This window comes from Hemicordylus capensis, chromosome 2 (genome assembly GCF_027244095.1).
Source record: "Hemicordylus capensis ecotype Gifberg chromosome 2, rHemCap1.1.pri, whole genome shotgun sequence".
Classification (NCBI taxonomy): Eukaryota; Metazoa; Chordata; class Lepidosauria; order Squamata; family Cordylidae; genus Hemicordylus; species Hemicordylus capensis.
In genome coordinates this window covers 223910221-223924816 of record NC_069658.1, presented here as the reverse complement: position 1 = coordinate 223924816, position 14596 = coordinate 223910221, and the positions used below count along the sequence as shown (strand labels likewise).

The 14596-nt window shown below is 48.1% G+C and overlaps 1 protein-coding gene across 7 annotated transcripts in view; it reads left to right on the top strand.

Annotated features, from left to right (window-relative positions):
- B3GNT3 (UDP-GlcNAc:betaGal beta-1,3-N-acetylglucosaminyltransferase 3) overlaps window positions 1-11058 on the top strand; it is a 71353-nt gene extending 60295 nt beyond the window's left edge. For all 7 annotated transcript variants that reach the window (XM_053287752.1, XM_053287746.1, XM_053287750.1 and 4 more), the window contains one exon: window positions 8961-11058. In XM_053287752.1, the coding sequence (XP_053143727.1) occupies window positions 8968-10107 (1140 nt within the window). In that variant the 5' untranslated portion in view covers window positions 8961-8967 and the 3' untranslated portion in view covers window positions 10108-11058. The remainder of the gene's footprint in view (window positions 1-8960) is intronic.
- The last annotated feature ends 3538 nt before the right edge of the window (window positions 11059-14596 follow it).

Genomic DNA, 14596 nt, shown 5'->3' with positions numbered 1-14596 from the left:
CTCCAATGCCTGGAGCTACCATCTCAAGGGACTGAGGCTAGGCTGACGCCTGGAGCCGGTTCTTCCTCATTGTGGCTAAGTGGAATGAAATTGCTTCTCACTTAGGATCAAAATGGTAAGCTGGCTTCAAACATACCTTTGAAAAATGGTTTGGATAGGTTAGGCAAAATATTGTCTCGTATTCATAATATGCCTGGCTGGCTTGTTCATACAGGAGAACTTCACACCTGATGACCCAGCACTTGCAGTTTTGCATGTCCCCAGCCGAGTAATTGACACAGTTGGGCAAAAAAGGGTTGATTCCACATATCCGTGGGTTCCGGGTGGCCAGAAATGACCTCAGAAGTAATTCTGAGCACAGGAGCCATTTTGTGGCTTGTTTTTAAAGAAAATAGCAATAGCAATAGCACTTACATTTCTATACCACTCTATAGCTGGAGCTCTCTAAGCGGTTTACAATGATTTAGCATATTGCCCCCAACATTCTGGGTACTCATTTTACCGACCTCGGAAGGATGGAAGGCTGAGTCAACCTTGAGCCCCTGATCTGGATCGAACTTGTAACCTTCTGGTTACAGGGCGGCAGTTTTACCACTGCGCCACCAGGGGCTCAGGAAAAGGAAAAGGTTTTCTGTGATTCTTGGGGGGGGGGGAGCATTCCTGGAGAGCTGGAGATCCATGGAACATGGTAGGGCACTTTATTTTGCTGTTTTTAACATTTTTGCCCCCTCCCCATTTTTGGGCCATTTCCCAGCCTCCAGGAACCTAACCCCCACCCCCACCCCATAGACTTTAATGCCCTGTTATCCTCGGTTCTGTTATCTGCAGTTGTAGGGTGGAACGGAACCCCAGCAGATAACATGGTTCACCTGTATTTCAGCTCTCCAAGGTTTCAGGCAGGAGTTTTCCCCAGACCTACACTCTGCTAAGCAGGATCCACCCTGGTTTGCATTTTGAATGGGAGACTACATGTGTGAGCCAATCTCCTTGAATGAAAATGAAATTGCCGACCTCCTTGCTAAAATATATAACTTATCCCTGCAATCAGGCTGTGTACTGGAGGACTGGAAAGTAGGAAATGTAACACCAATTTTCAAAAAGGGATCCAGGGGTGATCCAGGAAATTACAGGCCGGTTAGCTTAACGTCTGTTCCAGGCAAAATGATGGAAAGCATCCTCAAGGATAAAATTGTAAAGCATATAGAACAACAGGCCCTGCTGTGAGAGAACCGGCATGGCTTCTGCAAAGGCCTCACCAACCTTTTGGAGTTCTTTGAGAGTGTCAACAAGTACATGGATAAAGGTGATCCAGTTGACATAGTCTACCTGGACTTCCAAAAAGCTTTTGACAAAGTTCCTCATCAAAGACTCCTGAGGAAACGTAGTAGTCATGGGATAAGGGGACAGGTACATGTGTGGATTGCTAACTGGTTGAAAGACAGGAAACAGAGGGTAGGGATAAATGGAAAGTTTTCACAATGGAGGGAAGTAAGAAGTTGGGTCCCTCAGGGATTTGTGCTGGGACCGGTGCTTTTTAATTAATTCATAAATGATCTTGAAGCAGGGGTAAGTAGTGAGGTGGCCAAATTTGCAGATGATACCAAACTATTTAGGGTACTGAAAACCAAAATGGATTGTGAGGAGCTTTAAAAGGATCTCTCCAAACTGGGTGAGTGGGTGACAAAATGGCAAATGCAGTTCAGTGTTGGCAAGTGTAAAGTGATGCACATTGGGACGAAAAACCCCAACTTCAAGTATACGTTGATCGGATCTGAGCTGTAGGTGACTGACCAGGAGAGGGATCCTGGGGTCGCGGTGGACAGCTTGTTGAAAGTGTCGACTCAATGTGCGGCAGCTGTGAAAAAGGCCAATTCCATGCTAGGGATCATTAGGAAGGGGGCTGAAAAGAAAAGTGCTAATATTATAATGCCCTTATACAAAACTATGGTGCGGCCACACCTGGAGTACTGCATACAATTCTGGTCACCACATCTAAAAATGGACATTGTAGAATTGGAAAAGGTGCAGAAGAGGGCAACCAAAATGATCAGGGGCCTAGAGCATTTTTCTTATGAGGCAAGGCTACAACACCTGGGGCTACTTAGTTTAGCAAAAAGATGACTGTGGGGAGACATGATAGAGGTCTATAAAATCATGCATGGTGTGGAGAAAGTGGATAGAGAGAAATTCTACTCCCTCTCAGAACACTAGAATCAGGGGTCTTCCCATGAAATTGATTGCCAGGAAATCTAGGACCAACAAACGCATAATCAACTTGTGGAATTCTCTGCCACAAGATGTGGTGATAGCCAACAACCTGGATGGCTTTAAGAGGGGTTTGGATAACTTCATGGAGGTGAGGTCTATCAACGGCTACTAGTCGGAGGGCTGTAGGCCACCTCCAGCCTCATAGGCAGGATGCCTCTGAATACAAGTTGCAGGGGAGTAACAGCAGGAGAGAGGGCATGCCCTCAACTCCTGCCTGTGGCTTCCGGCAGCATCTGGTGGGCCACTGTGCGAAACAGGATGCTGGACTAGATGGGCCTTGGGCCTGATCCAGCAGGGCTGTTCTTATGTTCTTATCACGTGAAACCAAGATTTATTTTAACTAAGGTTTATTTAACAAACCTGGATTTGTATACCAGATGATCACCAAATCAAGATCACCAAGTGGCTATAGGCCACTTCTAGCCTCAAAGGCAGGATGCCTCTGAATACCAGTTGCTGGGGAGTAACAGCAGGAGAGAGGGCATGCTTTCAACTTCTGCCTGTAAGCTTCCAGTGGCATCTGGTGGGCCACTGTGTGTGAAACAGGATGCTGGACTCTATGGGCTCCCTTGGACCTGATCCAGCAGGGCTGTTCTTATTTTCTTATGAGCGTGGTAAGTTATTCCCCTTAGGGGATGGGGCTGCTCTGGGAAGAACATCTGAATGCCTGCATGAAGAAGGTTCCAAGTTCCCTCCCTGGCATCCAAGATAGGGCTGAGAGAGATTCCTGCCTGCAGCCTTGGAGAAGCTGCTGCCAGTCTGTGTAGAAAATACTAAGCCAGATGGACCTATGGTCTGACTCTATAGAAGGCAGATTCCTATGTTCCTATGAGACGTTGCAAAGGACTGGACCGGGGACCTTCTGCCTGCAAAGCAGATACTCCGCCACTGAGCTACAGCCTCCAAGGAACGCGTGTGCAATCTTAAGATCAGAGGGCTAACTGAGGAATTTGGTTGATCTGATCTTCAAGATGAGATTCAACGTTGCTTCTTCAGTTTCTTGGACGAGACATAATGGACCATTTGGACATTCAAGAAAAGAAAAAGAAATATCCAGTTCTTTTCATGATCCTTGACTAGTACATTTTTCTTACGCATCAGGATGAGCTAGACAAAGAATTTATTTAGTACGAGCTTAACCCGCGCAGAGCATCTGCATGATAGTCCTTGAGTGCTCCCCTCACACACACACCCCCGGCCACAGCCCCGCTCACCTCAGAGATCGCCCCACCCTCACCTGAGCTGCACTCCTGCTCCTCCTCCTCCATCCCTGTTGCTTCCATCCCCCTCACCCCTCTTGGTTGCCACTGCAGCGCTATTGGCCAAGCAGCAGTCCCCTAACCCCAGGGACCTCCTCACCTGAGCCCCACTCCTGCTCCTCCCCACAGGAGCAGCTGCAGCAGTTGACTTTACTTGCTGCTGTCACTGCCCTGGCCGCTCATTCCCGTCACACCACTGACAGGCCTGAGCCTGACCCTTGCCTGCCTGCCTCCCTCAGCCAATGGCCTCGGTAGCCCCAAACAGCAGCAGTGGTTGGCTGGGCCCTTCCTTGCTGCCAATAGGCACTGCTATGGCCACTCGTTCCCCCAGGCCACTGACAGTTATGGGCCCATCCCTCGCCCTTCCTTCTTTCTCTCTTCTCCTCCCTTCTTTTTCTCTCTCTCTCCTCCACTCGCTCTTCCCCTCTGTCTTTCTTTCCCTCCTTCCTTCTCTCTCTTCCTTCTTTCCTGAATTAACAAATCTTGGTCATCTTGATTCCTCATCTGATTCACACAACGGCAGCCTCCTTCTCCTGAAGGGGCTCTTTCTTCCCTCATGACCCCTCTCTTTGCAGACCCCTACCCACTTTTCTTATATAGATAGAGAGATTCCTCTCTACAATCAAAAACATCTTCCGATCAGTAACAGTTGCATTCCAACTGTCCTTAACCATCACAGGCTGCTCCTCCCTATCAGCATATGGAATCCCCACTGTCCAATCACCATGGTGCCACAGGATCCTCCTCCCATTCTGCACATGGAATGCCCACTGCCCAATCCCCATGGTGCTTCTGCTCTCCTTCCTATCTGCATATGGAATCCCCATGGTGCTTCTGCTCGTGAACTCTCACGAGAGCTGCCATGCATGGGATTAGCCACAGGTACACCTCAGAGAATTATATAGATAGATAGATGTGTTGTATACTGCCCCAAACTGATGCCACTGAAAGGTTTACAACAAAATTGGCATAATTACAATAAATTCACATTAAAACTAGTTAAAAACTTGGGTGAACAAATGCGTTTTTAGCATCTTCTCCAAAACTGACAGATATGGGGAGGCTCTTATTTCGGCAGGGAGTGCATTCCAAAGCCTCAGGGCAGCGACAGAAAAGGCCTGCCCCTGGGTAGCCACCAGATGTGCTGGTGGCTATTGCAGGCAGACCAACCCAGATGATCTCAATGGGTGGTGGGGCTTATAATGAAGAAAGCATTCTCTTAAATACCCTGTACCTAAACTGTTTAGGGCTTTGTAGGTTATAATCAGAGCTTTGTATTTTGCCCAGAAACATATTGGTAGCCAGTGCAGTTCTTTTAATATGGGGCAGTTTGGAGGCTAGTTCCTCTGGAACCTATCCAGACAAAATTCTTGAGAACAGTGTTCCGGATGCCCAGATATGTATCTAATGCTGCTTTAAGCTTGCAGATGGGCATGCTTAGAATTGAGGCCAGGGTTTGGATTCTCATATGCAATTTTTGGCTCAGCTAATATTTCCCCCAAACAGACTAGCACCTTTGAGGTTTGCTGACAGCTTTAATTCTAGCTGGAAGGTAGCGACCATCGCTTTAAATGTGAGATTGGTGCTATACTGAATAGCAACAGATTCTCTGATCTAATGGGACATGATCAAGCCAAGGCATTGTTCAAACAACATATTCCAGACATTAACTGGCAAAATGACTTAGCCGTGGTATTTAATCAAATTGAAACTTGGAGGCAGGGGCCTAAAATTGAGCCAGCCACATTTCTTGATTGTTAATACGTTGCTGGCACTTTAAAAAGGAAAGCCTAGAGGAACTCTGGGAAAAGGGTGGGGAAAACTCCAGAATAGTTATAGAGTTGGCCTAGACAGGGAGCAAAAGGATTGTAAAAGTATCTGCTGAGCTCTGTCTCTCCTTATGTTGTGGTGTAACAGTGGGACTGTGTAGAACATATTTTATTTTATTGTCTGTTCTATCGGGCTCTCAGGCTCGGATTCCTGCCTTCATAGCAGATTACCCTGGGACACTCTGAAGACTTGCATTTGCTCTGACTCCTTCCTGATCGGCATTTGAGTATTACATATAACTAGCTGACTCTGCACAGAGCATCTGTGCGCTAGTTGGGGCCAGTCGTGCCCCCTACCCATGCCAGGGGTGGGATTGGGCATGGCAGTGGCAGGGAGGGTGGGAGGCGAGGAGGCGAGAGCTCCTCCTTTTACCGGGATGGGGTCGCCCGAGCGCCGTCCAGCTCCCCTCCCTCCTTCCAAGTGACTGCATGGGCCTCGCACCTCTCTGCTTTCTCCACATGGAGGAAGGCCGGAAACAGGCTGCACACTAGGGATGTGCGGACCAGTCCAGAGGTTCAGGGGTTCAGCCCGGAGGTTCAGGCATTCGGGATTGAATAGAACCGCCGCCCCCCACATTCCTTCTGTACCAGAACCGAACCTCCAGACAAGTCCGCAAATTTGCTTTCGAGACAGAGCGGGGAAAGAAATATGTGGGATGGGAATATGTTAAGTGGCTTGTGGAAATGTTTCTGCTAATGCATACTTACATAAAAATACATGTTTTATATTACATTCTTGTGAGTTCAGTTACTGTTTATGCCCTCAAAACCCCACATATTAAAAATACTGTGTGTGTGTGTGTGTGTGCGTGTGTAGCGGGGTGATACTTAATTTGTAGTGGGGGGTGGGGTGGGGTAGGGTGGGGGGCTCCAAAGGCCTTTAGGTTCAGGCTCCAGAATTATTTGGGATACTAGATCTAAAGGCCTTTGGAGCCCCCCCTCCCCCCCTACTCCTTCACACCTGCAGTATTTTTGACACGTGGGTGCTTCAGGGCACACACAGCAACTGAACTCACAGAATGTAAGAATATAAAACAGGCATATTTATGCAAATAGGCATTAGCAGGAACATTTCAACATGCAACTTAACATACTCCCACCCCACATATTTCTTTCCCCATTCCCCCTCTGTCTCTAAAGCAGAAGTCACGCTCAACTGCCTGGGACAGTGGCAGACCAGCGCCACCCAGGACAGACGGAGGAGGATTTGGAAGCCCCCAGGGGGTGTGGAGGCCTGGAAGCCCAGGGGAAAGGGCACCTCTGGGTGGATCTCCACTGCTTAGGGCTCCATCTGGTTCTTCCATGGCGACAAATTCAAGAGGGGTAGCCCATACACTTCTGCTGCAGCGAAAATAGCCAGGGCGTTTTTCACACAGCAGGCTTTACCACACGTTTGAAGTTGCCCCCCCGCAAAAATCGATGCAAAAAGTGGATATTTGTACCCTGGGTATAAATCGGGCTGCACTCAAACGCGTAGTTTATTTATTTAACACATGAAAATCCCAAATTGTGTCTGAAGTGCTCCCCAATAGCTTGCAGGGACTTCTGAGTAAATCTGGCTGGTATGTGAACGCACACCCTCCGTTCCAGAGGAGTTGCAAGTTAAAAGCCCTGTGTGAAAAATGCCCAAGAGGCCTTTCTCCTAAAGATTTAAATAGTTTAGAACTAATTAGAAAAAAACAAATTGTTTAAATTGTTTTTATCTCATGAGATTGTTTTAACTTTTTATTCTGAGAAAATGGGTTTAAACTGTTTTTTCTGCTTTGCGTTTGGAACTGTGTACACCACCTAGAGATGCACATAGGCAGTATGTAAATAAATAAACGGGCTTATTGTGGCAGAAGTGTTCATGGATCTGAGCCCACTTGGGCAGCTGCAAGGAGCCGCCCACTATAAACCTGTTAGTCTTTAAAGCTCCAAAAGAGAGCTTCGAGGCTTCTTTTGCTACAGCAGATTAACACAGAGACCTCTCTCTGGCATTGGCCGTTCTGGTGAGGAGTGATGTAAGTTTCATGCGCATCATGAATTGGACATTACTTTACTTATCTATTTAAAATATGTTTATCCTGCTCACAGGGCTGCTAGGGGCAGTTCACAAAAATCATAAAACACGATAAGGAAAACAAACTGGCAGTCAAGCAATATAACACTGATAAGATGTTATCAATGCAATGTACTCTATGTCGGGCTGCCTTTGTATATAGTTTGGAAACGCCAGATAGTTCAAGATATGGCAGACAGATTGGTCTCTGGGGTATCCTGGAGAGAACACATTATGCCTGTTCTCAAACAGTTGCACTGGCTGCTGATACGTTTCTGAGCAAAGTGCTGATTATTATCTTTATAGCCCTGAATGGTTTAGGCCCGAGTTACCTGAGGGAATGCCTTTCTCTACAAGATTTCCACCACTCATTGAGATCATCAAGAGGGGTCCATCTTCAGGTGCCACCAATTCATCTGGGACCTGGGATCAGGCTCTTCTCTGGTGGCGCAGTGGTAAAACTGCCGCCCTGTAACCAGAAGGTTACAAGTTCGATCCTGACCAGGGGCTCAAGGCTGACTCAGCCTTCCATCCTTCCGAGGTCGGTAAAATGAGTACCCAGAATGTTGGGGGGCAATATGCTAAATCATTGTAAACCGCTTAGAGAGCTTCCAGCTATAGAGTGGTATATAAATGTAAGTGCTATTGCTATTGCTATTCTCTGCTGTCGCCTCTAGGCTGTGGAACATGCTCCCCGTGGATAGAAGAGGATTATCTTCCTTGGAAGCCTTCAGGAGAGCGTTAAAGACCCATCTTTTTAGCCTAGCTTCTAATAATAATTAATTTTAATGTTATTTAGTCTTAATTGTTATTTTAATCTGCTTTTAATTGGTTTTTTAATTGGTTTTTAATTTTTTTTATTTGAATGTCAGCTGCCCTGAGCCATCTTTGGAAGGATGTTATAGAAATCAATCAATCAAAGAAATAATCAAATAAGTAAATAAGATGTTTCTTATATTTGTTGTAAACCGCCCAGAGATGTGAGTTTGGGGTGGCATAAATATATACTAAATATATAGAAATGAGCTAAAGTATATAGAAATGAGCTAAATATTGGAGCCCAATTCAAACCGTTTAAAAACCCAACAGGCAAATAAAAACACTACTACTACTACTACTACTACTACTACTACTACTACTATAATATTTATATACTGCTTGTCAACCAAAGTTCTCAAAGCAGTTTACATAGAAAAATAAATAATAAATCCAGAAAATGGTGACTAAAATGCCTCTCTCTCTTTCTTAAAAAAATAAAAAAATAAAAAATCTTCACAGACTCCTTAAAAACCCCATGAGAGGGAGCCCAGCAAAGCTCATCTGGGACATGAGGTGTCTGGAATGGTGGTGGTGATCTATATCGTGCTGCCAGTGTGCATGGTGTTGTACAGAGATACAAAGAGACATTGTTGAGCTACTGAGTGATGTTAATCTGAGCCTAGATCTAAGCCAATTGATTGTTTAATTGAATGCTGATCATCTTGTAGCAATGAGTTCCACAGGGCAACTGGAGAGGCTGCATTCCATTGTATTAATTCACTCAGACTTTCCCTTCTCTGTCAGGTGAAAAATGCCACGCCACTGGTGGTACAAGGCGGAAGTAACCATCCTGATTCTGCTGGGATTCACTGGCCTCCTCATCCTTCTCCAAAATAATGATAACAGCCACATCTCAAAAGAGTTGAGAGAAACCTCGAGCCCAATCCCACCCATCGTCACCAAAGCCACCAAAGCCATTACTGAGTGCCGGGAGAATGTGTCCATGGCCAACATCTCTGGCTTTGCCCAGTTGCCGGACCACATCAAGGATTTCTTGCGGTATAAACATTGCAAAGAATTCCCGCTGCTTCTGGATCTGCCGGATAAATGTGGTGGCCCGGAAGCCTCCCACGAGGTCTTCTTGCTCTTGGCCATCAAGTCCTCACCCGGCAATTATGAGCGGCGTGAGATCATCCGCAAGACGTGGGGGCAGGAACGGACCTATGCTGGAGTCCATATTCGGAGGGTCTTCCTCTCTGGGATGGTACCCAACGCTCGTGAGGCTTGGAAGCTGCACAAGCTCCTGAAGATTGAGGCGGAGGAGAATGGAGACATCCTCCAGTGGGGCTTCCATGACAGTTTCTTCAACCTGACGCTCAAGCAAGTCCTTTTCCATGCCTGGATGGAGGCCCGGTGTCCTGGCGTCCGCTTTGTTTTCAACGGAGACGACGACGTCTTTGCCAATACGGACAATATCATCCATTACTTGTTGAGTGTCCCGGGGGCAGGGGACCAACACCTTTTTGTGGGTCAACTCATTGCAAACGTGGGCCCCATCCGTGAAAAGTGGAGCAAGTATTATGTGCCAGAGCAAGTGACTACCTCCAAGACCTACCCGCCTTACTGCGGTGGGGGTGGTCTTCTCATGTCCGGCTACACTTCCCGGACAATCTATGAGAAATCTCTGGGGATCGAGCTCTTCCCCATTGATGATGTGTACCTTGGGATGTGTCTCCAGAAGGCGGGTCTGTCTCCCTCCTCCCACATGGGCATCCGGACGGTGGGCGTGAGGATCCCCTCCTCCAAACTGGAGTCCTTTGACCCCTGTTACTACAAGGAGCTTTTGCTGGTCCACCGGTTTGTGCCTTATGAGATGCTGGTGATGTGGAGAGCGATCCACCAGCCAGACTTGGTCTGTGGGAAGAGAGTAGAGATCTACCAGAGTCTCTGAGGAATCATTGGTTGGGGAGGGATAAAAAAGGTGGTAGTGGGGAAGTGAAGTCTGGAATGGAGGGTGAGAACAGACCACGTGCATTCCTACTGGCCTCTAACATGCAGGTAGTAATGTCTCGTCTGCCTCAGTTGAGTCTCTTCCCCGGTGCTCAAAAGTGATTGAAAGTGATTGAAATCCAAGTGCCCAGGAAAGTGTGTTGTAGCTAAGGGCGGCTGGTGGTTTGCTTGTTTTTCTCAGGATAACTTTTTAAAAATGCAAGCTGACCGCATGACAGGACTCTGATGGTTCTCTCCAAGATAAATTAGACTCCTTTTGCATCATTATTGACTCCCCCTCTGGTCTTGCAAGGTCATGCCAGGGCTGAAGTCTCCACAAAAGCAGTGTGCTCAAAAGCAATGAATGAGGCTGCTCACATCTCAGGAATCCTGTCCAGCAGTGTCTAACTTCTCCAGGACTTCTTTCTGTTTGACTGGCTGGGCCTAGGATGGACATGGACCTTGCCTTTGAACTGAGGACTCCTCTCTAGTGTGGCTTCTTCTGGGCATAAAGATCACCACTGTGGTTTGGTTCCAGACAACCATGATGCTCTCCATTTTTCCTTTTGGCTGGTCTTTGGAGCCAAGCAGGAGGAGGCAATGATGGTGCCTAGCTGCATTCACACATGCCATGTTGGTGAACTCTGGATCTGAGCCAAGCCATCATTTGGCCGGGCAACCAGCCCCAGCCCCGTGCTCGGACAGGCCCTGCGCTCATTGGCCAAGCAGCTTGCTCTCCTCAGCTGGCAGCGCCAGGCCCAACCCACACCATCAGGGCCGTGGCTGCTTTTCTCACAACCGGAGCCCAGAGACTGGCTGCCACATCCACGCGGAGAGGAGGTGTGTGGTGCAGCCTGCTCACCCTCTCCCCGCCCCCCCCCACCTCCAGCTGCTTTCTCCACTCTGCCTCTCTCCACTGTGGCAGAGTGGAGAAAGCAGCCCGGGGGGGGGGGCTAGCTCTGTCCCCCACCATTGGAGCCAAACGGTTGCAGCGCCAGCTCAGAGCGGAAATGGGACGAGTGGGTGGAGAATGAGGATGCTTCCCTTGGGTAGCCTCTTCAGCCCTCCAGCTGTCTCGGGTTGACACTCTCCCTCCCACTCCAGTCCTTGAGGGGAACATGATTGAATGCATGCGGTGTTTCACAGTGGTTTAAGCCACACCCCAGCTCTTCCCTTTCTGAATGAAAGGGGGAGAGGACCAAACACCTCTCCTTACACCCCAGTATCTGCTTTAGCAGCAGCAGCCAAGACAAGCCGGAGCGGTGCGGAAGAGGCTAGCTGGAGAGCTGCAGCAGGAAGGTGCTACACACAGCCCCCTTTCCTCTTTACCGTTGGTGATTGCTAATATTAACATGATTGCTTCTCACTAGGGATGTGCAGGGGACCGGTGCGGGGTGGTTCAAAGGCGGGGGAAAATCTTTAAGGACTGGGGAGGGTGCACCCCCCCGCCATGTTTCCCCTGCTGGTGCTGCAATGGAAAAGGGTCCGGTGGGGCAGCAACGTACCTCCCTGCCGTCCCGTTGCTTCCTCAGACCAGAAGTGACCGCAAGTCTCTGGCGCGCATGCACATGTCAGGCGCATGTGTGCACATATCGTGCTCGCTCGCATGCACGTTGGGTACTTCCGATCACTTCTGGGCCGAGGAGGCAACAGGGCAGCAGGGAGGTACGCAGTCGCCCCACCGGACCCTTTTAAATTGCAGTGCTGGCGAGGGGAACGTGGGGTGTGTGTGTGTGTGTGCACCCTCCCCAGTCCTTAAAGGTATCCCCACCCACCTTCAACCTGGTCAAACCGACGGTCTTTTGAAGCTGTTCAGAGGCCTGTAAAAGGGCCTCTGAACAGGTTCGTGCACATTGCTACTTCTCACTACTTCTAATTTAATAAGCAGATAATTATCTCTTTGAGCAATTCCATGAAAGTCTTTCCCCTAATTCATTCCATTTTGACTTGCCTCTTTTTCCCTCACAAGGAGTCCTTTGAGCCCATAATGTCCACCTTTCCCTACGTCTCTTTCCATGTAAGCAAGGAAGCATTTTTTAAAAGAAACATGTCAGGGCTCACAGCTCATCCCTTCCTGGTAGGAAGCCCTTGCCCCCTATTTCTGCATGTATGGTTGCCAGCTGCTCAGTGGGCAGGAAAGTGAGTTTTATTCTGCACATGCCCAGGTGCCCCTTCTCGTTGATTTATCACTTCACACCTTCAGGACTAACAATCATCCTGTGTGTGTTTACTTAGAAGTAAGTCCCACTACGAAGAGTGGAAATCACTGCCACATAAACATGCAGCTAAACATGGGAGTCGGGTTTCCAGAGTCCTGCCTCAAACTGAGTTCTCTTCTTGATATTGCAGAGTGCATTGTAAGGACCATTTTATATCACTGCCTGGGCAAACTGTGGCTGCCTGAAAAACATCTACACCTAGAGATGCAGACAGGATTTGGGCTACAACCTACCCAACATATAGCAAACACGTTTACTAGGAAATGTCTCATTGAACTCTATGAGTTAAGGAGGCCCTGCACGGCTGATTTGCGCCCCCCCCCCCCCGGCCTGCACCCCGCTAGGGACAGCCCTGGGTCTGAGACCCAAGAAATGCAGGGTTGCCCCAAGTCTACGCCAAGGGAAGCTGGTAGCCCAGGGCTGGCAAGAAAGAGGAGGCGGAGGAGGCCCCTAGCTTTCCAGGGCTTAGACTGGGGGTGCAAGATCTGTTTTGAAATGGGGGGCTGGGGGGAGCCGGAGGGCGGACATTATTGGTGCTTCATTCTTCTTGGCTACACTCATTCACACAAAGTTCTTTGCATTGCCTTAAATCTCTGCGGTGACCCAGAATGCTGTTGGTTTCTGTTTAAAGCCATGGCTGCTGCACTCCCTGACAAGCTGCTCTTTGGACAGCTGCTCAGGTGTTGTCTGTGGGATCCAGGGCAGGCTGGAATGGGGGCTCAGCCCCCCAAGGCCTTTCCCTTTGCTTGTTTCCTTCTGGCAGTGGGGTGGGGAGGGGAGACCAAGAACCCCTCCAGGCTCCAGCAGGCCTGGGGCCTCATTTCAGGGTGTAATTCCCAAGTAAGTGTGTGTGTGTGTGTGTGCGCGTGCGTTTGTGCGTGTGTGTGCACACACAGGCTTCACACACAGGCTTTGGAACCAAAATTCCTTGTTTTAATGATCCAGGATAATGATAATTAAAAAGATCTTTCTTTTAGTAGTAGTTTGTTTGTTTATTTATTACATTTATATACCACCCCATCCAAACGGCTTTGGGCGGTGCTGTTTGCTCAAGGATTGTTTTATTGTTTCAACTTGGTGGTTGTGATCAGTGGCCTAAGCCCTTTCTGGGAAGCAGGGTGCTTGTCTGAGCAGCCAAGCTCCATGTGCTGTGAGGATGTTCCAGGATCTCCTCCCAGGCCGGGGTTTTGTGACACACTGGCATAAAAGAATGCCTCAAGTTAGGGTTGCCACATGTCCAGGAATCAGATGTCCTGCCCAGGATGTGGGGAAAGTGTTGTCCTGGACACACAAAGCCCATGGAGTTGAGCAGGACGTTGGCCTAGTGGACGGGGCAGCCCTGTCCCGAGGATCCTGCAGTGCTCAGATGTCTCCCGTCCAAATGCAAACAAATGTGGACCCTGCCTCACCTAGCAAGGGCGAAGTTCATGCTCACAACCACAAAACCCGCTCTCCTCCTCTAACAACCACCGGGGACCTTCTTCATGCAATCATGCGAATGATCTTTCACAGAGTGACGGCCCCATCCCCTAAAAGGAATAACTTACAGCCAAGGAGTTTTTCACACGGGGCTTTTAAAGCCCTTTAACTGGCATCTCCTCTGGAATGAAGGGCGTACATTCACATATTGGCCAGATTTACCCTGCAGTCCCTGCGAGTTATCTGGGAGCAGTTCACACACAATTCAGGTGTTTCACTGCATGTTAGAATGTAGCCCAATTTATATCCGGGATTTTTTAAAAAATCCACTATTTGCATCGGTTTTTTAAATTCAGCTTTGAGTTCGCAGTAAACCCTTCCCGTAAACTCACAGTAAAGCCTGCTGTGCATAGCTATGTAGTCAACCCCCATCCAAATGCAAATCAACATAGATGCTGCTTAGCAAAAGAGACAAGTCATGCTTGCTACCACAAGACCAGCTGAAGGGAGGTCTATCACTAGCTTAGTCATGGTGGCTATGTAGAGCCTCCATGTTCAGAGGCAGTATACCTTCTGATAACGGTTGTACTCTCAATAAGTTATTCAAATTCTTCCTTAGACAAGTAGACAAACACACACTCATAAAGAAAAGCATAAGAATTAACTTGCCAAAGGTCTAACCAGGAAAGAAAAGCCAAGGCATTCTACACAATTTAGTTAAGTACATATCTACAACCAATCAAGCACACAAGATGTTATCCCAGAGTGAGGATGATATATTTTATATTATATTATATTTATTATTAATAATTT